General features: G+C 40.0%; 2 protein-coding genes and 4 non-coding genes across 8 annotated transcripts; all 6 read left to right on the plus strand.

The window, feature by feature from the left end:
- The first annotated feature begins 7,519 nt into the window (after positions 1 to 7,519).
- On the plus strand, positions 7,520 to 11,895 carry rpl10 (ribosomal protein L10). The gene is made up of 6 exons (XM_068733704.1): positions 7,520 to 7,644; positions 8,511 to 8,569; positions 9,019 to 9,126; positions 10,722 to 10,860; positions 11,144 to 11,306; positions 11,679 to 11,895. The coding sequence occupies exons 1-6, from the start codon at positions 7,622 to 7,624 to the stop codon at positions 11,832 to 11,834; spliced, it is 648 nt and encodes a 215-aa protein (XP_068589805.1). The 5' UTR covers positions 7,520 to 7,621; the 3' UTR covers positions 11,835 to 11,895.
- LOC137889860 (small nucleolar RNA SNORA70) lies at positions 8,775 to 8,907 on the plus strand. Its single transcript, XR_011105255.1, has one exon. It is a non-coding gene; the product is annotated as a small nucleolar RNA SNORA70 (small nucleolar RNA).
- Positions 9,612 to 9,744, plus strand: LOC137889859 (small nucleolar RNA SNORA70). Its single transcript, XR_011105254.1, has one exon. It is a non-coding gene; the product is annotated as a small nucleolar RNA SNORA70 (small nucleolar RNA).
- On the plus strand, positions 11,408 to 11,540 carry LOC137889858 (small nucleolar RNA SNORA70). Its single transcript, XR_011105253.1, has one exon. It is a non-coding gene; the product is annotated as a small nucleolar RNA SNORA70 (small nucleolar RNA).
- An 85-nt stretch (positions 11,896 to 11,980) lies between the features above and the next one.
- On the plus strand, positions 11,981 to 23,687 carry dnase1l1 (deoxyribonuclease I-like 1). 3 transcript variants are annotated; one of them, XM_068733702.1, is made up of 10 exons: positions 11,981 to 14,579; positions 16,248 to 16,328; positions 17,378 to 17,539; positions 18,091 to 18,179; positions 18,823 to 18,912; positions 19,007 to 19,119; positions 19,229 to 19,341; positions 19,479 to 19,636; positions 20,115 to 20,211; positions 20,384 to 23,687. In XM_068733702.1, exons 3-10 carry the CDS (start codon positions 17,387 to 17,389, stop codon positions 20,522 to 20,524), a joined length of 954 nt encoding a protein of 317 aa, XP_068589803.1. In that variant the 5' UTR covers positions 11,981 to 14,579; positions 16,248 to 16,328; positions 17,378 to 17,386; the 3' UTR covers positions 20,525 to 23,687. The 3 variants fall into 3 exon arrangements, with proteins under 3 accessions (XP_068589803.1, XP_068589804.1, XP_068589802.1); XM_068733703.1 differs by having other exon boundaries at positions 11,981 to 13,238; positions 14,491 to 16,328; XM_068733701.1 differs by having other exon boundaries at positions 11,981 to 16,328.
- On the plus strand, positions 12,167 to 12,299 carry LOC137889853 (small nucleolar RNA SNORA70). Its single transcript, XR_011105248.1, has one exon. It is a non-coding gene; the product is annotated as a small nucleolar RNA SNORA70 (small nucleolar RNA).
- Positions 23,688 to 24,780: the final 1,093 nt, after the last annotated feature.

The raw sequence follows: 24,780 nt of genomic DNA on the forward strand, positions 1-24,780 counted from the left end.
TAGGGAGAGCAACAGAGGAGGGATCCCTCTATCAGGATGGACAGAAGTGTAATTGATGTCATGTGTACAGAATGAACAACATAACAGAGTTACAACACATTCAATGCATATGACAGAACCACGGCAGGAGGCAAGACTATGGTCCAGATTTAACCACAATCCACGGAAACATGTGAGGAGAAGAAGCACAACGACTCCGGTGAAGAAGCAAAGTTAGTAATGTGCGTTAATGATATTGGTAATAGAAATAGTAATTGACTAAAAATATGAATGGTATTAGCAGTGGGTGTCAGCAGGGCCATGGCAGGAGGCAAGACCAGGGTCCAGATATAACCAGGATCCATGGAAACCTGTGAGGCGAGAAAGCAAAAAGACTCCGGGGAAGAAGCAAAGTCAGTAATGTGAATAATGGGACAAGAATTCATACAGAAGGAGAGAGAGAAGAGGAGAGAGGAGGTCAGTGTATCCTAGGAAGTCCCACGGCAGTCTAGGCCTATAGCAGCTCATCTAGGGGCTGGTCCAAGGCAAACCTGAGCCAGCCCTAACTATAAACCTGAACCAGCCCTAACTATAAACCTGAGCCAGCCCTAACTATAAACCTGAGCCAGCCCCAACTATAAACCTGAACCAGCCCTAACTATAAACCTGAGCCAGCCCTAACTATAAACCTGAGCCAGCCCTAACTATAAACCTGAACCAGCCCTAACTATAAACCTGAGCCAGCCCTAACTATAAACCTGAGCCAGCCCTAACTATAAACCTGAACCAGCCCTAACTATAAACCTGAGCCAGCCCTAACTATAAACCTGAGCCAGCCCTAACTATAACCCTGAGCCAGCCCTAACTATAAACCTGAACCAGCCCTAACTATAAACCTGAGCCAGCCCTAACTATAAACCTGAGCCAGCCCTAACTATAAACCTGAACCAGCCCTAACTATAAACCTGAACCAGCCCTAACTATAAACCTGAGCCAGCCCTAACTATAAACCTGAGCCAGCCCTAACTATAAGTGTTATCAAAACGGAAAGTTTTAAGCCTACTCTTAGATGTGGTGAGTGTGTCTACCCCCCGGACTGAAACGGAAGCTGGTTCCACAGAAGAGGAGCTTGATAACTGAAAGCTCTGGCTCCCATCCTACTTTTTAAGACTCTAGGAACCACAAGTAACTCTGAATTTAGGGAGCGCAGCTCTCTAGTAGGATAATATTGTACTATAAGCTCTTTAAGATATGATGGTGCCTGACCAATTAGGGCTGGATATGGTATCTATTTATATTATTTTACATTGTTGCATTATTCAGCCAATAACTGACTGTCATGTTACAAAACTAATTAACATAATGTTGAAAAGACAATGGTAGGGTTTGAATAATCATTCATCCATCCATCCATTCATCCACCATCAATCCATCCACCCATCCATTCCACCCACCCATCAATTCATCCATCCATCCATTCCATCCACCCATTCACCCATTCATCCATCCATCCCTAAACCATCATCATTGCATCCATCAGTTGTACCCACTTATCCTTGAAGTTTCTTGGGGGGCTGGAGCTGATCACAGCCAACATTGGCCAACACCCTGGACAAGTCGCTAGACAATCATGTACCATGACTATTTCATTTCTGTATTAGACCTATATTGTATTTTGAAAGGACTTATATTGAAGGAAACTTCATTAAAACAGCTTTGAAAGGAATCCACACGCTGCCCTGAAGCTGTTAGAGGTGTATGGTAGAGCGGAGACGATACTGAGTGAAATGTAAACAGAGACCAAACCTGGCCAGAGTCTATTGCACAATTCCAAACAGAGTACTTTGCTGTAGGTGATCACAATTTCATTTATTCTCATTTCTATATGTGGAGACACACACACATACAGATATACTATATATATATATATATATATATATATATATATATATATATATATATATATATATATATATATATATATATATATACATTAAATGTGTGAGGAGTACTTTATTACTTTATGACCCCACCCATGCACTCTCTTTCACTGTGTTCATGCAGCACTAAATGTTTTGCCTCCACACACTCACATGAGATAACATGCACCTCCCAAACACAGTTCCGTTTTCAGAGCAACACACAGGGTGTTAAGCACCACGCCCTCATCAGTCACACTGGTCAGTGGGGTTAGTGTGTGTTTGTGTGAGGGTTGTGGCAGTATGAGCAATTCATTGTTGATAATTTGTTGTATTTCTCCATTTAGGTTGTCAAGAGAGCAGCATGAATGAACCAAACAGAAGTCATTGTTTTAACTATCAGGGTCATTGTCACCATGAAGTGTGTTTGTTCTTCTAAACCTTCCACATATATTCTACACAACTAGAGTCACTAATCTGCATACTTATCAGACATTTGGATGATCTTATAAAAGGAGACTACAATAAATAATTAGCTGCAGCGTCTTCTACAAAATTCCTTTTTGACAAGATACTCGTCCTGAAAATGAACGCCTGCGACCTCCTGGTTCAACAATATTCCTTTTAAAGGAATAGTTCTCAAATTTTGGAAATTAGCTTGTTTGCTTTTTTTGCAAGAGTGAGTTAAGAAGGCAAGAAGATATTTTATGTATGGTAATTTTGAAGCGAAATCCAAGAATATGGGGCAGCTAGCCTGGTTCTTTGCAAAGGTAAAAGAAAATGCATACCAACACTTCACTCACTCATTAAGATCACATTTTCTGGAGTTCCTGGAGAAAGTCTCTGCGCCTGCCAAGAAATAATCCAACACAAAACCCCCGTAAAACAACAAATCATCTGACCTCATGCAGAAACATTTTGGTATTCTTATCTTAACTCTCTTTTATTTGTTCTGTTGGCTTGTACCAGTGAGCCATATCAACACTCCTAACATAACTGACCAGAGTTAACATGTTGAATGCCACCTGTGTGTGTAAATGAGAGTAAATTAGCAGAATGAACATCCCAATAATACTATAAGGATACGCATCCTGCCCAATGTGTCCTATATTGAAGTCCTGCTCTCAGAGATCCATAAGGGAAAGTCTATCATTTTCAACATCGTCATCATCAGAATTAAGGGACCTGCTAAACACAAGGATGAAGACAAATAAGGAGGTTCTGGTAATGCTGTGTCACCTGAGGGCCGTACTGTCACTGACATGAAGAAGAAATGGTTCAGTATGAAAAAAATAAACATAATTTAAGATGTTCATGTTGATATTGTTGTGTTACACAATAGCATCAAAAGCCAGTTTGAATTAATGGTGATATTGATATGGTATATAAATAAATGTAGAACTATATTAGCCTATAATTCAAATTGCAGAGTCAAACAGGATAACGTTAACATAATTATGAAGTGTAATTTAAAGGGTTTTCAGACTCAACATTATTTCAAAGTTAGAAAATATACAATCCATTAGGGAAACATTTTGGATAATTAAATTAAATTAAATGGATTTTGTATAGCCCAAGATCACAAATCACAAATTTGCCTCAGATGGCTTTACAATCAGTACACATACAACATCCTCTGTCCCAGGACCCTCACATCAGAACAGGAAGAACTCCCCTAAAAAAACCTTTAACAGGGAGAAAAGAGGAAGAAACCTAACGGAGCGCAACAGAGGAGGATCCCTCTATCAGGATGGACAGAAGTGTGATAGATGTAATTTGTACAGAATGAACGACATAACAGAGTTACAACACATTCAATGCATAGGACAGAAATGATTCATATAATGAGAGTAGTAAGTATATAATGATGGAAAAATGATGACTACTAATAATAACAGGAGAAGTGGATATAGTAGAATAACAATGCCAACAAAAGCAGTAATGATATTGGCAATAGCAAACAATGCGACTACTACTAATAATGATACCTGTCACATGACAGGTCAATTGTGTTCGTACCTCAGAGAAAACTCAAAATACGAGAAAAGTGGTGAATATGGCAAGTTCTCCTGAATCACTCGTACAAGCTACTTAGGACCCAATGCTCATTAATGCACTGGTTCTCAACAGCAGGGCCGAAGCCGCTTGAGATGATAATAAATCATTGAAAACATTTTAAACTCAAAACATCCAGAACCATACAGGGGCCTAAAAAAGTATTGTGTTGCCAATGTGTAGTGTTTGTGAGGAGCCAAAGTTTTTCTGTAGTTCAAATCGTTAAGCTAAACTAAGCTAACAGTCCACTGGTCAGCTTGGTATTTAGCTTACAGACACAACAGAAGTATTGATCCTCTCATTTAACTTTCGGCAAAAGGCGGATAAGTGTATTTCCCAAAATGTCAAAACACGTGATTTATCATTACCTTGTTCGTGTGTGTTAGTGAAGGAAACAAACGATTTACACATGTGAGTGCAGTCCTGGATCTAAATGGGAGAACAGTCCTGCTTTTAGCTCTTGTCTGGAAAAACAGGCTATTTCTGTTGCAATGTGTGTGTGTTAATGTCCGTTTCGTGTGTGTGTGTGTCATTGGTCACCAGAAACAGGCACATGCTGCAGGACCATTTTTGGTCCTTGCTCCCTTTCCATCTTCCCACTGTCATCCTTGCTCTTCAGCTCAGACACAGAGAGGTCTGGAGGAGATTCAGGCAGAAGGGAAGGACTGGACAAGATAGGGAGGAGGAGCAGAGCTGATAGATGACCTTCACATACAGGGATCCCAGTCACAGTTCAGAGGCTTATCCTGACTGAGATATCCGCTCTGTCACTCACCAAGGAGTGGCAGTGCAGTGCCACTTCCTAATCAGGGCTGGGGTGAACTGACTGTGTTTACACAAGGATATCATTTATTAATTTGTAGACTTGTAGATTAAATGCCTTTAATTATGCAGGTCCATTTCCAGATGTAAAAGTGTGTGGGAGCAGCTGCGTCATTCACAAGCTCAATTCAAAGAGGTGTGAGGACTTATTAGACACACAAACATAACCCTCATAATCCTCCCGGGGCCTCAATGATGTTTCACAAACCTTGGTATGCTGAGTGATGTGGGAGCGGACGTCTGAACAAGGTCAGGATTCCTCACATTCCCCAGCAAGAGAGCAACATTTGTTCTGCATTATCAAGAGTTTAGATATGAGCTCATTGTTCCTTTTTAAGAATTAGCAAAGTAGGGCACAGAGAGGTAGGGATTGTAGCTATATATGGTGCAATAGTGACATCTAGAGGCCATTTGGTAGAGTGCATTAGTTTCTACAAAGCACCTACGCATTTTGAAAACACAAACTGAAGCTTTAATTTTATTTGTTGATTAAAGTTCAGCGTTCATCTGTTTTTAGAGGAGCTGAAGGATGTGAGTGTTAACACTACCCTGATTAGATAGGGTTTATTCTTTTTTAACTGATGGAAAGCAGGAAAAGGTAAATGGGATGCTGTCAGAGATCAAACACAGCAACACAGAGGTCCCACAAAGTCGTGTGTTATCACCTTGACTTCTTATATTCTACACCAATGACTGCAGGAAATTACACCACAGCAACTATATTATACAATTCACTGATGAGACTGTGGTTTTGAGCCTTCTCCACCAGGACATGGAGACATTAAGACATTAAAACCATACTCAGATGCCCATTTGTGCATTGAACCAGGGTTTTCTCCTGTTCATATATTGCCCACTAATGTGCTTCTAGTCTAGGAGATGGAGGACAAATCCACAGTTCTGTGTGTATGCAAAAATGAAGTTAATAGGCGTCAGCCTTCCAAAGGTAAAAACTCCCTTTTTGTGTCGCTAACGCAGACACAAGGAAAGCATTGCGAACAAGTTTGGGAGATAGAATAACCACTTCGCCTCATATCATCTCCAGATGAACTGTGGAATTTTGACTCCAATCACTTACATTAGAATCATGTTAGGAAAGGGTATTTTAATGGCCAGTATAAACAGGAGGAATAATTAAAACAACTATATGACAATGTATACATACAGGCACCATGCTGTTTAAAGACAGAATTGAACATGTGAACCTACTTTAAAAGTATTTATTTTAGAAATAAACTAAATATGAGTAATTCAACAACAATGACATTGAAAGCAAATCAGATGTATGAAGGAAGTGCTGTAGAGGTGTTGGTTGGTGAGAAATCAAAAGGAACAGGGTGCATGCCTCTGGAACAAGAACATTTACTAAAGGGAGCGCAACAACAGGCCCTTTTCATGGAGGACATTTGGATTCTATGTTACAGGTATCATTATTAATAAGGGGGTAGAGGTAATATATCTAATTTTAGTTTATATTGCATTATATTATTTAGATCCATATATAATAATACTATATTACTGCTATATTGTTATTATGGTGCTTAACTGTCTTTAATTTATATTATTTATATTTCTAATATACTTTGTAGTATTATATTATTACTGTATAGTCTGAGTATTACACTGCACATGTATTATATACATGACATACTTTATTATATTATTATGTATATTCTACTTATTATTCACCTATACCGATATACTTTTATGCTTTATAGCAGCCTATACTAACATGTTCCCCTCCGGGATGAATGAAGTCTTATCTAATGTCACAGTAGAAAAAGGTGCACGGGTGTAAATAATAAAATGAATGATGGCTGAATTCCATTTAGCTGCTTTAGGTTCAGGGTCCTAGCATTGCGCGTGCTGGCTCACTGTGAGCTTTGCTCACCTAGAATGGAAGTGATTAGGAGACCTATATTTTTTGCACATGTGCGATCCTGCCTTTATTCTATTGTAGTGTTCTCAGTTGTGAAACAGAAAATATACCCGTATACTCAGAACAATGATCCTGTGGATTTGGGAGAGAGTTGTTCATGTTTACTAATATTTTTGGAAAGTCTTCGACCTTAGGAACAGCGTGTATGAATTCTGTATACAGGTGTAGTTCTCCTTTTACAGTAGGTAGGCCTAATGTAGACTATAAAGTAGCAGAAGGCTAAAGTACAAGTACCTCAAAATGTACTATGTTGCTTTCCACCACTGGAAACTTGGACTTGGAACACCACTCTAATTAACGTTATAAATTACGCCTGTGTTAGTGACGGTCAAAAAATCTGTACTCAAGGAGATGGCAAATTTTGTATTTTGTGACAGGCCTCATTCACTTATGGAGTTATGCCGAAAACGGTTACATTTTGTATTAGTCTGTTGATCTGTTTATCAGTTTGTTTAAACAAATAATTAATCCCATGGTTTACATTTTCTACTGTAAAGCAAAGGTCACAGCTCAAGTTTCAGGTTAAGGTGGATGTAAGGTAGAAACCCGGCAGTCGTATAAAACTCCACTTCCCAGCATTCAGCTGCAATTTGTAGCTTGGCATTAAAATACTTTTACAACGATATGTTTAAATATAGTTGTTAAACAAACGCTTTAATATCACAAAAATACCTGCCGAAACAAAAATAATACGTGAATGATATATAAAATATATTTTGCGGCAACGCTTCTCCATATGACGAAGCGGAAGTCGCCTCCACTTCCTTTCCTCCATTAGGTGAGTACGTGGTGGGAGCGTGTTTTATTTGGCTCTCCGTAAAATAGACGGATTTAAAGTTATATTAAGGAAATAGCGGCCTCGATTCAACGAAATAATACATATTTTTTAAATTTATAGATCGCAACCATGGGCCGCCGACCAGCCCGCTGGTAAGTTGTGTCCTACATCATTTCAGAACAGGGCCGGTTTAGTCCACTCGAGGAAAATGGCAGCGGCTCCGGCTCGCACCATGTGCACGGTGCTAACATTCCGACTAGCATCGTCAACGAACCCAGGCTGCTGTGTCGTTGTAGTATTGAAAAACGTGTGTTTGCTACATAGTATGTTTTGCTGTTAACGCTCGCCTTTATCCACTATGTCGGTCATTTCAACATATACTAAGTGCTAACATTAGCTTGTTGAAAGCGACCCGAGCTAACGTCATTTAGCATGAAGCTAGCGCAAGCACACGAACTCAAACCTAGCCACAACACAGATGTTCATTTAAATGCATGTTATTCACCACATCTCCATTCGCAAAGCTCTCAATGCCATTTCTGTTTGGGGTTTTACCTTTGAGTTAGTAGTAGCATGAACTGTTAACGTTATTACTGGACTGATGACTTCATGGGCCCTTTGCAACATGAACACAGATATCCTACCCTTACCCAGTGCATTGTTGTATTCGTAAGGATGTATCTTATTCCTCTGTATCAAATAGGTCCATCTTTATTCATGAACACAAACTAGTTTGTTTCTCAACTCCACATTCTGTCCTGCTGCTGGAAATACTCAGCATAGTTGTGTATTAATCCACGGCTGTAAATGGTCCTTAGCTAATGCTTGATTTGCCAACACTTGTAGTAGCTGGCTGTTGTAGGTAATTACTGAAAATGCAACTACAGTTGCTCTTCACTTCCAGGCCACAGACAGGGTAGGGTCATACTAACACTGAAACAAAGATGCCAGTAACGAGTGTTGTAGCTGAAGTGTGACTGGTTTGGGTATATCGTAACATTTAACTCTGTCTCCATAGCTACCGTTACTGCAAGAACAAGCCCTACCCCAAGTCTCGCTTCTGCAGGGGTGTGCCTGGTAAGCTGTTTTCATACTTTACTCAACATCAATGCTGTTGTGAAAATGTGTGAAGTCAGTGTAACAGCCTGTAAAGTTACTGAATTGGTAAGTCCTTCAAGGTCTCTGTTTGAAATTGCAGCTTCCTTGTTGGGCCTTAGATTTAGGGTACAGGGCCAGTTTGATTAAATAATTGATATGTTGCAAAAATCCGTAATTGAAAACCCTGCAGCTTATTAAGCCGACCAGTTGTGCTCCAGTGTGTTTCTGGTGTGCAATGGCTGCAGACAGTGACTCAGTGGTTGTGTATGTTCTCAGCTGGGAGGTGCTGAGTGCTTTAAGGGACCGCTGAGACAAAATGTTATTATTCATAGATAAGTGATGATGGATAATCCACTGCCTCCTGCTTACATGTGATGTAAGTCATGTATCATTTCAAAGCTTTTACGCCTGGTTTCTCCTGTGTGTAGATCCCAAGATCAGGATCTTCGACTTGGGCAGGAAGAAGGCCAAGGTAGATGAGTTCCCCCTGTGTGGCCACATGGTCTCTGATGAGTACGAGCAGCTGTCTTCTGAAGGTAAGGAGTCATGACAAACACCATGGAAGTACATGTGACAGAAAAGCTGTCATTGAAGAGTTTATATTATGCACATGGGTCTTTAAATTGAGCTTCTATGTTGTGGAAACGCTGTGAACAAACACATGGTAGCACATGCAGGATGGATGGTACCACAACTTCAGTGGCTGAAACTCTGAAAATGTCAGTTACATTATCTTTCCGATGTAAATATAAGTCTGTTCTGGCTGCTAACTGTGGTAGTTTTTATTACAATATTATTCTATGATCAGTTTGTCATCATTTCTCTAAGCACATGAGATGATTTCATAGATGTGTTCTAGCCATAGACTGCACCTCTGTTAAATGAATGTCCAGAGGAAAATAATCAGTCTGTCATAGCAGCTAGAACTTCACTGGAAATGTCCTAGAAATTGATCTCTAGAAAAGAGTGTGAACTCTGTTACTCTTTTAACTATTGTCTGTAAAATATGTAATTGAAAACCCTGCAGCTTATTAAGCCAACCAGTTGTTCTCTAGTGTGGTTCTGGTGTGCAATGGCTGCAGACAGTGACTCAGTGGTTGTGTATGTTCTCAGCTGGGAGGTGCTGAGTGCTTTAAGGGACCGCTGAGACAAAATGTTACCGTAACTATCAAACGGCACACATTTGAAATTGTGAACTGACAGCTCATTTTCCCTTATGCCTAATCTTGAATAGTTCTTTGAACTTTGTAATATTTTGTAAAGGTAGACATTGCAGACGCACATTGCAATTTATATGTAGGTATATACATCCATGTGCACATGTAGGTATGCGTTTTAAAAAGGGTTCATTGTCTGTGTAAATGCATAGATTTACAGTGTACTTGTGCATGTGTTTCTTTGTAGATTACTATGAGTTTTGGCATGTGTATACATGTCTGTGGATACTGGGAGATGCATTTATCTGTATATTATATTAGGACGGTTGTGGCTTAGTTGTGGCTGCAGCATGATGTAATGCAGTCCGTCAACATGCTGTAGTCGAGCTTTGTTCATCCACCTGTGGACACACTAGATAAAGAAATAACTAGTCTGAGCTGTCGAGTCAGACTTTATTTCCAAGAACTGTAAATGACAGCAAGGCTCCAGACTGAGGTTTTTACATCTTCTGAGAAATAACTGTCCCAAAGTTGATGTAAACAGTCAAAAGTTATCCTGTAGTGGTCACTTGCATGAAAACACTCAATTGTAATGATTAGGAAATAAATGATTGTATTTGTATGTTTTGTCTAAAACAAATTCTTGGCATTAGTAGTTTGTATTATAAGCTGCTTAAAGCTAATCCTAGCTTATATCTATATTGCTGTGAAAACATGATCTTCAAAGAACTCTATACAATATTAATTTTTACTGACTAGAGCTTAACGTGTCATGATCAACTGATCAATCCTGCATCTCTAGAAATGACAACCCCTTAACATAAAGAGAACCTCTGAGACCAGTTCAAAGGAGGTGCACAAAAAGAACTAGGAACTAACATCCACTAAAGCTGGACTTGTTCTTTATAAATGCTCTCAGTAAAAGCTGAAGGTGAGGCACTAATGTCTGTATGACTCCGATTCCTCCCTTGAAGCTCTGGAGGCTGCTCGTATCTGTGCCAACAAGTACATGGTGAAGACCTGCGGTAAGGATGGGTTCCACATCCGCATGCGTCTGCATCCCTTCCACGTGATCCGCATCAACAAAATGTTGTCCTGTGCTGGAGCTGATAGGTGAGTCTGATGAACACAAACGTCATTGTCATCATCATCATCATCACATAAAGGCTGAGTAGCTGTCAAAATGTCATGAATGGGAATTTAGAATTACTGTAAGTCACTTTGCCAAGAGGCATTGTTGTACCGGGCTGTTCAGATGATTGATCTTATTGAAAGGGGAAGCTTTACTGAAGGTTTTTGAGCCAAACAGGATGTTTTTTTTTTTTTTCAACCATCTTATGCAATAATCATATAGAATTCCTCATCACATTTGCTTTGATCTCTCGCTGATCCTCAGGCTCCAGACTGGAATGCGTGGTGCTTTTGGTAAACCCCAGGGCACCGTGGCCCGTGTGCACATTGGTCAGGTGATCATGTCTGTACGCACCAAGGCCCAGAACAAGGAACACGTGGTGGAGGCTCTGCGCAGAGCCAAGTTCAAGTTCCCCGGACGCCAGAAGGTAAACCAGCACGACTCAACACTGAAGCCTCTGTTACATTTGTCACTTATGTTGAGGAGAAATCAGCTGACATGCATCCATAGGGGTGTCATGGCACAGCTCTGCAGCTTATTAAGCCGACTGGTCTCGCTGCAGTGCGATTCCGGTGTGCAATGGCTGCAGACAGTGACTCAGTGGTTGTGTATGTCCTCAGCTGGGAGGTGCTGAGTGCTTTAAGGGACCGCTGAGACAAAATGTTACCGTAACTATCAAACGGCACACATTTGAAATTGTCATTCTCAAGGGCCTTTCACAAGCTTTATGTCTACTTAACCCAGCTGTACTTTACTTATTGTAAGTCTGAACTGACTCTGTCATTGTTCTCACCTTCAGATCCATATTTCCAAGAAATACGGCTTCACCAAGTTCAACGCCACTGAGTTTGACGACATGATGGCTGAGAAGCGTTTGATCTCAGACGGCTGTGGGGTGAAGTACATCCCCAGCAGAGGCCCTCTGACCCGCTGGAAGGCCCTTCATGCCAATTAGAGCCACTGCAGGGTTTCTGTGACCAGACTACCAATAAAAGTGGGTTTGACTCCAAAAGTGATGGTGGCGATGCCTTTCATTTAGGGTTTTTTTCACAGGGTTCCTTCATCAGGCTACCATGCCTAATGCTGTGCTCTGTCTCAATTTGGCTACTTCGGTTAGTACTCCATGTAGTACACTGTGTACACTATGTACTGGCTTGCCTGGTCTGTGAATTTCGACAGATTTCTCAAATCAAACACGGCTGTTGTGCACTCACAAGAATGTACGATCTCAGCTGTTAGCCATTGGGCCTTAGATTTAGTACATTCAAAAATCTGTAATTGAAAACCCTGCAGCTTATTAAGCCGACCAGTTGTGCTCCAGTGTGTTTCTGGTGCGCAATGGCTGCAGACAGTGACTCAGTGGTTGTGTATGTTCTCAGCTGGGAGGTGCTGAGTGCTTTAAGGGACCGCTGAGACAAAATGTTACCGTAACTATCAAACGGCACACATTTGAAATTGTAAACTTTCACCTAAATGATGTATATTACAGCAGTAATACTGAAATGTCTGTCAAGTATGAGGTTTTGAATGGTAGCTATTTCAGAAAACATTTGTCCATCCAAGTAAGCAAATATTTTATTTGGGGAGAATTGGAGGAGTCTACATTTCAACTATGAAACGTATTAAAGATCCAAACTTGTACAGAGATCACATAGAAATGAAAAGCTCTGTCTCTTAAGGCTTTGATATCAGAGAGCATTCTGAAACCAATATTTCTACTTGTTGCCCATGAAGTATTTAACCCCTCAGACTTCATGTTCTAATTTGAAATGACCGTTTACGCTTGTTTTTATCTGATTAAAAAAAAAAACAAATGTTAACTGGCAAAAAAAATTGCCTTAAAGTAAATGCAACTCTATATGTCAGATTGACATTGTTGTACTGCTGACTCACCTAAACCATACCTGGTGTATGTTTCACTCCACTGTTGACAGTGAGACTGCCGTGGGGTCGTGAGGTAAGTTTGGAAGTTACCCGTTGTCGTTGGTTGTAGAGTGAGACAGTGACTCAAACGCGTTCAACCACATTTCAGGTTTGACTCAGAACAGCCATCCCTAAAATAAGTCAAATGAAATAAAATTGGAACTGTAAGTAAGATATTAAGAAAGTAATATCAGATTTAACCAGACAGTTAGTTTAGCATATCATTTTTGAATAATTTGAGCTTGATTATAATGTATTCCATATTATTAAGACTGTTTAATGGTCAGGCCCATACGGCGGCCCATATGTCACCCGGCTCTTCCTCACCTCACTGCAGCTGTCGGAAGGTTCCCAGTGTGGGCTGCAACATTAACCAGCCTTCTCTCAACTGGTTTCCTGGCTTCGTCTTTATCATATCAAGCATCATCCCCATAAGGTACATACAGTATTAATGTTGATTACCTGAAGGTGAAGAAGAAGCACTCCCACATCTGCAGGACAAAACCGATTAGTCCCGATGTCATCTATTTAGTCTGCAGTGTTCGTCTGACATGGCCAGAATAAATGGATGTATTTGAGATGAGTCATCTTTGTCCTGAAGATGTGTGTGAGAGCTACCTTTTTAAGTATAGACAGGGGACCTATGTCTTTGGCACAGCTACAATCTGTTGCTTTAAGTATAAAACAAAACAAAGCAACATGAAACCATCTCAAAGGAAACCGCTTGGACATAGCTGAATAAAGTGCGTTTGTATTTATTACACACGTTGCTTAATTGCAGATACGGCACAGGCTCTGTATGGACTCAGTCTCTCCTCGCGCTGTTTAATTGCAGGGTAACCATATCTTATGCTCTCTAGGATTACATGCTAGAACCTCAGCCTGATTCGCTGCACGCTCCATTCAGCCTGAAGTCTCTGCAGCAGCCTGTTGAAGGTTATCCGAGTGTGTTTTCTACTAAGGCCATGTTCAGTTAAAGTCTGCATGTCTGCGGAGGAAGCAGCTGTTATTGGTGCGATTAGCGAGAGGCGTGTCCAGCGGCGTTATCAGACCTACGGAGCGGACGTCTGGAGTCACGGTTTGCGGGCTACCAGTGAGAACAGACAACAGGAAACGAGTGAGAGACTTGTGTTGACCACATTTATGGACCCATAATCTAGTAAACCTTTATGTGTATGTGCTGATTTTAAAGTCAATTTTATGTGTGAGAGATAGAGCAAGACCCGCAGCGCTGTAACTAAGTCTGAAAAATAAAACTTTCCACGAAATGTGTCTATTTGAGTTTATAGAGGAAGATTTTAGAGAAGATCTTAAGTATCAAGCACTAACTTTCATTATTAAAGACTACTGTATTACTCTGTCGTATTTGTTATAACTAAGCAACCAATCTACTTCCTGTTTACACCCACCCGCATGCCCAGTGTACGTGAATAGTCACGTGATATTCGTTTTCAGGCGTTTTAGTCTGGACGGAGATCATTTTGAAAACGATGCTGGAACGCTGTGTGGACGGAGATCATTTTTGTTTTAAAAAGGAGTAGTGTGGACATGGCCTAAAGCAGGTTGTTTATGTGGACTCCTGCATGATCGTCTGGTCTTCGAGGACCACTGGTTCATGGTCGGTGTTTTGGTGGCGTTTGAAGTGAGGTGGTTGGTGATGAAGGTGTCTATCTCATCGTGGTGCACAGGAACCTCCATGCTGTGTTGGATCTCTGACAGCGTCCCATTCACCTCCCCCGCTGGCTTCTGTTTGGGTATTTAACGCTTATGAACAAAGGTGCAGCACCACAAACATACATCCTTTCAAAGACCAAACCACAGTACAGTGATAATCTGACAGTACAGGGATTTACCTGAGATGATTTGGTACAGTAGTTCACATACACACATTATAGAATGTATGACTTTAATGTGACGTTACTGCTCTTCTTCTCACTTCTCCATGCCCGCCTATCTACCTTTGTAGAATAGGTGACAGTGGACTGGATGTGAGGTGCAGCTATAAGATGGTCACCTAATGATAGAGCAGTGTTTCCCAAACATGTTTTTCTGGGGACGCATTTTTAAAAAAGTCTAAAAACATTGTAACACAATTCAGAACAGGGCTTATGTGCCTCAATGATTGTTCCTGACCATTTTTACCGCCATTTCCTCATCATCTTCTATTCTCTTGAATATGTAAAGCAGCCATTTAGAAGATATTTACTTTTATTAAACCACAATTTTGCTACATGCACGTGTTATTAAAAAACACAAAATAAATCCTTTTAGACAGAGTTAACATTTCCTCTCGTCATAAACAAACAGAATAATGTACACTAGCCTTTTATATTAGAGTCTATGTTATAAGTAGATTACAATGAGCAGAACAATAACAACATTTAGGCTCCCTAATGTGCTAGAAGGATAACAAAAACACTGCTAAATGAATGAACAATTAAAGAACAACTGCTTGCCCTTTATCTGACAGAATTCTTCAAATGTCAAAAGTTTTAGATACTAAATCACATCATGGGTTTTTCTCTGGAGCTCATCAATGTCTTGGTGTCTTTATGTGGTATTTTGAAGGGATTTTTGGTAATTCTTTATCAATTCTTGAGCAGTAAAACCAAATCTGTCATAAATGGTATCAACTCAAAAATGTCTGCAACAACTTATGGAACATAAAAGAGCATGGGAATGGCCTCACGTACTTCAATCCTAGTGTTCTATAAGCTTTTATACTCTAAACTGTCAACATTAGAACGGCTCTGAACAAAGGTCCATGTTCATTACAGATGTATGCCACACAAAAAGGTGACACACATCTGCATTTAAATCTGAAACCAGTTATTATGTATGATGATAATGATGGTGATTATTATTATAATAATGTTGTTTTTATTGTATAATCATGTATTATTGGAAACCAGTTAAATACTGAACATGACATGTGACCATGGATCTTCCTGCAATAAAAGGAAACATATGAGTAAGAGGCTAAATTTAGAGAGACTCCGCCCTGTTTCTCTCCTAACTACTCTGAACCTCCTCCAGACTTTTTCCTCAATCCCAGTTTTTCTTCAGTGAGAGACGTTCGAACACACAGCCCCAAAAGAACTGAAACAACAAAACAAAAGATATGAAAAGTGTTTACTGTCCAAATGTACATTAATCTGTTAATCCAACATTGGATAAACATATTAACAGACACAATGAAACACCACATGTCTTTGTATAATCATTTATCTTATTATGTTACATGAATGCTGATATCTACGCTCCACTTATCTTTAAATGAATGCCACACATGGAGTACAGCCTTGGAGGTTTTAATATGAAATCAGATTAAAAGAAACTAAAAGTGAGTCAAAAGTCAAAAGTGATCTTTTAACTTATTAACTGAGGAAACTGTCTTGGCAGCAGAGTATCTGTTTATGTGCAGTCAGATAAATCCCTCCCACAGGAAACACCGCAGCCCGACCAGCTTCCAGTTTCACCAGAGAGGAGGTGGCAAGAAACAAACAAGCCCAGAACCAACAAGCTGGTAAGTCGCTGTTACTCTAACTTAACTTTATTCTTAAAAAGAGTGAGACAAGGATACAAATCTTTACTGGGGAATGTGAACTGTAACCTGAGATGTCTGTATGCTAAGAATGTGTGTGTGTGTTATGACGAAGACAGAGAGAGAGAGAGAGAGAGAGACAGAGTACTACAAACAGAACTCATGCTCCCTGTGACTGTGTTCGTTGTTTGGCAGCGGATAAAGCTCAGGAGTGTTTGTAACAGGGTCTTCCATGCTGACTGAACTCTCATATTAACAGGTTTACGTATAGATTGTGTAACGCTGTGTGTTCTGGTGCAGCTGTGAAACCCACAGTGGAACACTATGGATTTCCAAACACCATGTCATGTTAACCATGACATGGTGTTTGTTTTACCCCTGACCCTGAAGTGAGCGGAGCAGTATTGAAGCCTCTGCTGCCCTTTGACCTTTCACACTGTGTGACTGTGTGTGGTAGGAATGAAACAATCTCTCTATCTTCTTGTATGTGTGTGTGTGTGTGTGTGTGTGTGTGTGTGTGTGTGTGTGTGTGTGTGTGTGCGCGCTATGATAGTAGTGAGTGGGCTTTTCTTATGACAGTTGTGTTTAGGCTGATTCTAAAGCTCAATGAATATGACTATTACAGTTATTACGATTATAAGAATTCAAAATAGATGTTTTTATGATGAACAATTCAAAATAAATTATAGGAATTTGGTCTGAACATAAATTCTACAAATTTAGTTTTTTTTAGGAGATATGAATTGCTGTGCCTGTATCAACTGACCAAATACCAACAAATATATCTCTGTAATATTTGTTATTTTAAAATGTTAATGTTACTGTAACTTTTGTTGGCTTTAGAGGAATAGTTTGACATTTTGGGAAATACACCTCACATATTCTTGAGATGAGGCTTCTATTTGTCCTCATCTCATTTCAGTCTGATGGGATGTTTGCTCTTGTATCTCTCATATCCACAGTGTATTTTCAGTATTTACTGTTTAATCAAATCAGATTTTCTTCACACACAAGTTTACTGTCTGTTGCAGCTCTGTGCCATGAGGTCCTCTTCCCTCCTCCTCTTCCTCACCTTCCTCGTGGGTGTGTGTGATGTACAAGGGGCCTCAGATTTTAGAATCTGTGCCTTCAACCTCCATCACTTTGGGGACTCCAAATCCAAGAAGAGCAATGTCATGCACAATCTCGCCAGGGTAAGACAAAGACAGGCTACGATGTTTCACCTCTGTCTTCAACATCAGTGGGCAAATGTTTTGATGTCTTCCCTGTTAGATTACTTTATTTAGCACATACAAGGTGTCAATACTAACCAATAATAAAATACTCTTTCAAATGTCCCAGAGAACTCCCTTATTGTTCAAGTCTGAGGTATGCAGACTATGAAATAAAGTAGTCCCTTATTCACACCTTTTCACTGTCATTATAAAGTAATTTTTGGATGTAATATGTAGAACAACTTATTTGTTATATTCTATTAACACAATAGGTGCTACTAAACAGAAAAAAAATGTCCATCTGATTCTTAAAACAGATGTTGAAATGTAAACGGTCAAGTAGGACAAATTGGCAGCAAAGCTAAGAGTGAGCAGCGTCTCCAGCTCTCTTAGTCCATGGTCTAGGTAGGCTGAATACGATGGTATCCACACGCAATAACATAGCTAGTATCCCCATACCCATAATGCAACATTCACTCCTGTGTATCACAATGATAGTCACCTCCACATTGCTGTGATCCGTGTTCCAGATCATCGCTCGCTGTGATGTGTGTTTGCTTCAGGAAGTGAGAGACACTCAAGAGAAAGCTGTACCACTGCTGCTCAGCCGCCTTAACAGGTGATTAATAACACACACACACACACACGACACAAAATGACTCTACTTCTCTCTTGATTTATTACCTCAGTAAACATTGTAAACATGAGTTTATGGTCTCAATCTCTAGTTTCAAGTCTTCTTCAATACAGCATGATGTTCATTTAGTAAATTATGGTCCATTTAGAGTCAAATAGGGGAAAAAACGCTTTGACTAAAGAATTCCACCGGTGACTCATGCTACTTTTAGAACTTGCCTGCGGGCGACCAGGTGCTCTCCGACACTCTGTTGGCTACCCATGACATAATGTCTTCCCCAGCCCCTTATTCTAACCTCACTCTGACCCTTAAAACCAAACCTGAACCCTCAAACAGGCCTTTGATGGTCTGTCCCATAGCAACAGGAACTAATACTTGGTCTTCACAAAGATAGCTATATAAGTACACACACACTCTCTCTCTCTCACACACACACACACACACACACACATACACACACACACACACACACACACACACACACACACACACACACACACACACACACATATATATACACACATAAACACAAATAAAGTGAGTAAATGCGACTGCACAGTCACATCAGCCCAGTGAGATACAGAAACAGCAGTATCCAGAGTTGCATCACTTCTCTGTCTTTCAGGTACGACCCTGAACACGACTATGAAGCAGTGTCCAGTGAGAGACTGGGCAGGTCTGCTTCCTACCAGGAGCAGTATGTGTTTGTTTACAGGTGAGCAGAACTCCTGTTACTTTTCAACGCTTCACCAAAATGTTGAGACAGCCTAAGTACTGGCAGTAATGTTTAATGTGAAACATCTCATTAGGACTGACACAGTGAGTCTCACCGGTCAGTACCAGTACCCAGATGATCGACCCGGAGATGTTGACGCTTTCTCTAGAGAGCCTTTTGTTGTCCGCTTCAAAGCCCCCAAGACAGGTCAGTTCAGACACTCAGGATTCCCCTCTCTAATAATGAGAAGCATGGTGATGTTGAGGCACATAAACACCTTCTGCTGCATCCTCCCTCTCTCTCTTTATATATTCAGATATAAGGGAGTTTGTCCTCATACCTCAGCACACCACTCCAACCAACACCACTAAAGAGCTGGACGCACTCTATGACGTATTGGAACATGTGAAGACGATGTGGAAAACTGAGGTAAAAGCTCATTTTGCTTTATGTCAATGGTTACTAGAACTGTAAGACACTTTTTCTTTTAAATAACACAGTTTAAAAGTTCAGCCAATAATGATTTTGGAGCCTCACGATCAGTGTTATTGTGCTTGTGTGAGCAGAATGTGATGCTTCTCGGGGACTTCAACGCTGACTGCGGCTACCTCGCGAAGAAGAACAGGAAGAATGTGCGCCTGCTTACAAAGAAGAACCTCTATTGGCTCATTCCAGAAAAGACCGACACCACGGTGCGATCGACCACCTCCTGCACCTACGACAGGTGAACTCACACTCCTTAAATGTGCATATAGGATTGGTCATAGTTGTAGTTTGAAACATTCAAAATATACGTTTTCAAGAGAATGTGAAGAGGTTTCAGTCTTGTATTGTGTTGCAGAGGTATGTAGTGAAATAAGCACGCTAACCGGCCCGTCCTGTCTTGTAGTACCACTTGTTCCTCTAGAGGCTATAGTGAGTCACTGTAGCGTCCAGTCTGTCCTCAGTCCAACATGCAAGGACAAAGGAGTAGAGCTGCCTTGAGGGCTAGTCAATGATAAAATCTTGATTTTTGAAGCATAGATGCAATCGCTGGAAGTAAAAAGCTAACGTTAGGCATCACCATTGAAAATATGCCGTTTAAATTGCTGGTTTGAGCAGGCCTTAACTCTTTGACATGCCCTCATATTTTGATTGAGAAAAAATTCGAAAACATCTGTAACACATGTAATATGGCCTGTCCTTTATGTGTGATACAACAGGATCGTTGTGCATGGGGAAAGGTTTGCCAGAGCGATTGTGCCCTTTTCAGCCAGCCCATTTAACTTCCAGATGGAATACCGACTCACAGAGGAACAGGTAACTTTAACATTTCTTTTTACAATCAACACTTGAAATGACACGGTAGTGCAAAATGTAAACCATACTTGGGTCTGACTAAAATACACAAATACCCAAAATAAATCCCAAATTCTGTTCTATAGATGTGTGCTAAGGTTGCTAAACTGTTTCCTCTGTGCTTTCCTTTCAGGCGCTGGAGGTTAGTGACCATTACCCTGTGGAGGTCCTGCTGAAGGACATCGCATACAAAGTCTCCTTTAATGCAGCCACTTCCACGTCTCTTTCTTTGTTCATCCTCAGCCACCTTGTCTTCCAAACATTGACATGGTAGTTTGATAATAAACCTATGTGGATTTTTGTCATGTCAGTCTGAGGAAATCCTCAGAAAGGCTTCCTTCACAAACTGATCAGAATGTAATGCTTCCCCAACATGTGATCCAACTTACAAATATCACTGATAACACTCAGGCGGTCCCTCTGTGGTCCCTCTGTGTGGAGTTTGCACGTTCTCCCCGTGGCAGCGTGGGTTCCCTCCAGGTTCTTCGGCTACCTCCCACAGTCCAAAGACATGCAGCTTAGGTTATTTGGATTTAGACTCGAAATTGCCTTCTCCATAGGTGTGAATGTGAGCGTGAATGTTTGTCTGTCTCCATATGTGTCCTGCGATAAACTGGCGACCTGTCCAGGGTGTTCCCTGCCTTTGCCCAATGTCAGCTGGGATCGGCTCCAGCTCCCCTGAATAGGATAAGCGGTTTGGATAATGGAATGGAACGTCTCCATGAGCCCTCTCCCTCTGTGTGTGTTGCAATCCGAGCTTTTTTGTACTTCTTCTACATAGCCGTTCCAGTCTGCGGTGTGCATGTGAATCTCTGCTTGTCTGCCCCACTATTCACCACCGCTCTGCATAGCAACTCATACAGTTCACTCGATAATAATGCTGTTCCGATTGTCTGCTTCGTCGCGGAAGCATAGCGCCCACCTTTGCTTTGTTAGCCCTGTTAGCTTCGTTAGCTACGAGCCGTCGCCATGTTGAGAGCCGTGTGGAGGCAATCCCTCAATTATAGATTTGCTCTGAATTCTGTATCGCGCTCCTTTTAGAATGTTTGCTCCATTGCACTGCAGAGAAACAGTACAGATGCTTGTCAACAAATTGTTTCCTTAAATGAGTAGTCTGTTCACTTAATGTATTTAATTTGCTCTCTCAGTTGTACTCTTTTATTGATCTTCTCAAATAGAGTGCTGCAGGGATGACGTATTTTTGTAGGTAAACCCCGGAAGTTATAGCGTCAACCTGGTTCTCTTGACAAAAAGCCAATGGGATTTTAGAAGAAAATAAGCACTGTGGTAAACAAAAGTTTATGATACATACACGTTTGTTCGGCAAGATCTTACAAGGTTATTCATTATCGTACAACGAAACATGTTTTCGTACTTCCATTTTGCTACGTAGGAACATAAAAGCTACGTTATATGTGTAGGATACTAATGCTGAATTTATGAGTCTCACATCCTGAAGAAAGAAGCTGATCTGAAGTCTGGTGGTACAACAGCTTGTTAATTAATAACTTTTGGGCTCTTTGCAGGCACCTCTTGTCACCAATATCACTGAAGCTTGGTAGATGATGATCCGGGCGGTTTTAATCACCTGCTCTAGAACAAAACGTTAAAATCTCTTCAGCTTGTGTGAACCACAGACCTTATTTCATGGATATTTAACCAAACACCTGGTTAGTGGCTCAGTAAACACACAGATGACTAGCGCAAACTATAGGCCGACGCCACACATGAAGATTATAAGTATTAAAGTAGTACAGGTAAAATGCTGGCCCCTTTTTGCTCAGAGCAGCAGGCCAGGTATTTCATATTGCACCTTTAAATTCAGGGAACAAATTAAGTAATTCCACAGCACAAATTGAGGCACTGAAATAATTACATGGAGCACATGATTTACTAATGTGATGTAATAATTTATCAAATGATTTCTCTATAAAATGTCGATATCGTATATAAAAGTCACTCAGATACTTTATTTGATATTTTGCTTTTTAAATATTTGTATTTAATAAATTTCATACACTTTCTGGTGACTTTCTTTTTAGTAGACATTTCTGAGAATGAGGAAGGACAATTCTGTCGAATAACCTCAAGCCAAAACCATGAACTGTTTTGGTTGTACTTTCTTCCTCTCTTTCTTCTTCCCTCTTTTTCTCCTCATTGCAGTTTCAGTTTTTTAAATTGTATTGTAATATTCTCTAATTCTCTCTTTGAAGCAAAGAGTTATCTTTCTGAAGTTCTGTTTTCTCTCTCTTCCCTAAATGATCACTTTTAAATTCAGCACAAAAAACAGCTAATATTGTGGAACAGCAAAAAGGGAAGGAAGCAACCATTTCACAATCCTGCTGACTACAGAAGGAATACATGTCTGTATATGATGCACTGTAAAAATCAAACCTATATTCTTTGTGATAAATTAGGATTACAAGAATATAGAAAAACATAAATATGAACAAACGTATTTAACTTCAGTCTGTAGCTGTGATTGCGTTGGAAGTCAAAAAGCCCTGTTTTGTTTCTTGTCTGCTATGTTTTAATTTCAAGTCGGGTCTAATTCTAGTTCTCACATCCAAAATGTCTAATCCTGAGTTCAGTCCTTTAAAATATAAATAGTGAATTAACATCATGTGCCTGGTACATGGGCATGTCTGCATTTGTCCTCAACTGACCTGCATTTTTGTCTCATCTGTCTTGTCTGATTGGACGTTTGCCTGTTTCTACATGTAATCCTCTGTGTGTTTGTAGTGGTGGTGGAGCTCTGTATGTGGCTGCTTCTGCAGTTTTCACACACACGGTTGTTATATAGTCAAATGACAACTGCAACCTTTCTCATTTAGCAGATCTTATACTCCCCATGTTCCTTCTGCACTGCCGGTTTTATTTTGGCTTGATTTACAGTTTGAAACACAGATTATATCCATTTAACCCTTTGACAATGTTCCATCTAGATAGTGTTCATTTTGCAATGTTTAACCTGTTACATTGTTAAATGTTGCTATATTTAAAAAATAATAATTAGAAAACCAACTGTGTTCCAGATATGAAAGCTTGAACGTTCATCAAACCACTTTAAAACTGTGCACTCCTGACCTCTAGTGGCTGCAGTCAGTTTAACATGCTATCACATAGCACACCCTCTAATACATGTTTTAACTCACTCAGTTAATATATTGACATTATTAGTTAAAGAGTCCACTTTTAGATAATAATCACAATAGAAAAGGCTTCAGATATTTTCAGTCATTATAGTGACACATGGACGGAAAAACCAGGAGGAGCCTCCTAAAGCCTTGTCTCCGTCATGAAGTCATTACAATAGGAAGAATGATTTAATAATGCAAATATTTTAAACTACGCAAAAAATACTTATTCTTTTGTATATTATATGTTAATCTAAAGTTCTTGTCCACATTTGTGAAAATAAATAATTTTGATTTCTATTTGTTTTCTTTTTTGGAAATTGTTGTGACTGGGAATGGTTAGCATTACTTTTTTAGTTTTTCAAAGAAAAGTGTAGAAGGTAATGAGTTGAAAGGCTTACATTACCACACACTAAAAAATAAATTAAAGAGGTAAAACTTATCTACAAGTTAAAAATAAATGAAAGAGTTAAAACGTATCTACACACTGAAAAGAAATAAATGAGCTTAGTTAAATAAATGTAAGATTCAAAACATATATACAGACAAAAAAGAGATGAAAGAGTTCAAACTAAGTACGGTCAGACTGGTTCAGCGTCACCCTTTAGATGTATGCAGTAGTTAGAGATACATTTGTACACCGACCATTGATCACATCCAAATTGTAATCTGTTACTGCTCTGCTTGTACTGTGAAAGGGGGAACACTATGATGACTTAATGATTTCTATACATAATACTATAACTCTATAATATACACCGGCATAAAAGTGCAATGTTACTCTTTTGAGGTGACTAATGGACTGCATTATACTTGCAAATGTAATAATTTGACACAATGAAAAAAAAAAGAAATTAGCAGCTCATATTTCACATTAAAGTATAGATGGAACGTGAACACAGCACCATGCCTTCAGTCTGGTCTGACTAACATTAGAAGAATAGAATAGAAGTATAGAAGAAATAACAACTCAGGTCAGGTTTAAATGATTTGTAATGTCAGCTGACTGCAGGACAGATGTTACTTCTGCTCCAGGAGAGGGACATGGCCCAATATGAGGAATTAGAGGCAAAACCATCCCTCAACAACTCGGGGCTATGATGTAGGTGGCTGCCATAGCAACACAGGAGAGGAGGAAGTTAAACTGGATGTGTGGGAATGCAGCTGAATCTCCTGTGCAGGCAGACGTCTTGTCCTGGGTAACGTGTGGCACCTGATTGTGAGATGAGATGTCTGTCTGTTCCAATCTTCCTCAGAGACTTCAGTCAAACAAACACAGGACTTTCACCAAAGAGACCGCTGTTCATGTTTGCCACAGAGATTATTTTCTGTAATAATCAAAAATCCGATGGAAAAATCCCATTGCGCTTTTTGTGGAGGGAACCAGTACGAT

This window comes from Cebidichthys violaceus, unplaced genomic scaffold (genome assembly GCF_023349555.1).
Source record: "Cebidichthys violaceus isolate CVI_PGR_0920_01 unplaced genomic scaffold, fCebVio1.0.p SCAF_6, whole genome shotgun sequence".
Taxonomy (NCBI): Eukaryota; Metazoa; Chordata; class Actinopteri; order Perciformes; family Stichaeidae; genus Cebidichthys; species Cebidichthys violaceus.

Bases quoted from the DNA above. Each gene is read 5' to 3' on its own strand.
- rpl10 (XM_068733704.1), top strand. From the start codon at position 7,622: ATGGGCCGCCGACCAGCCCGCTG. The intron at 7,645-8,510 runs GTAAGTTGTGTC...CTGTCTCCATAG, and splicing joins GGCCGCCGACCAGCCCGCTG to CTACCGTTACTGCAAGAACA. The intron at 11,307-11,678 runs GTAAACCAGCAC...TCTCACCTTCAG, and splicing joins AGTTCCCCGGACGCCAGAAG to ATCCATATTTCCAAGAAATA.
- dnase1l1 (XM_068733701.1), top strand. From the start codon at position 17,387: ATGAGGTCCTCTTCCCTCCTCCTCTTCCTCACCTTCCTCGTGGGTGTG. The intron at 18,913-19,006 runs GTGAGCAGAACT...ACATCTCATTAG, and splicing joins CAGTATGTGTTTGTTTACAG to GACTGACACAGTGAGTCTCA. The intron at 19,342-19,478 runs GTAAAAGCTCAT...TTGTGTGAGCAG, and splicing joins AGACGATGTGGAAAACTGAG to AATGTGATGCTTCTCGGGGA.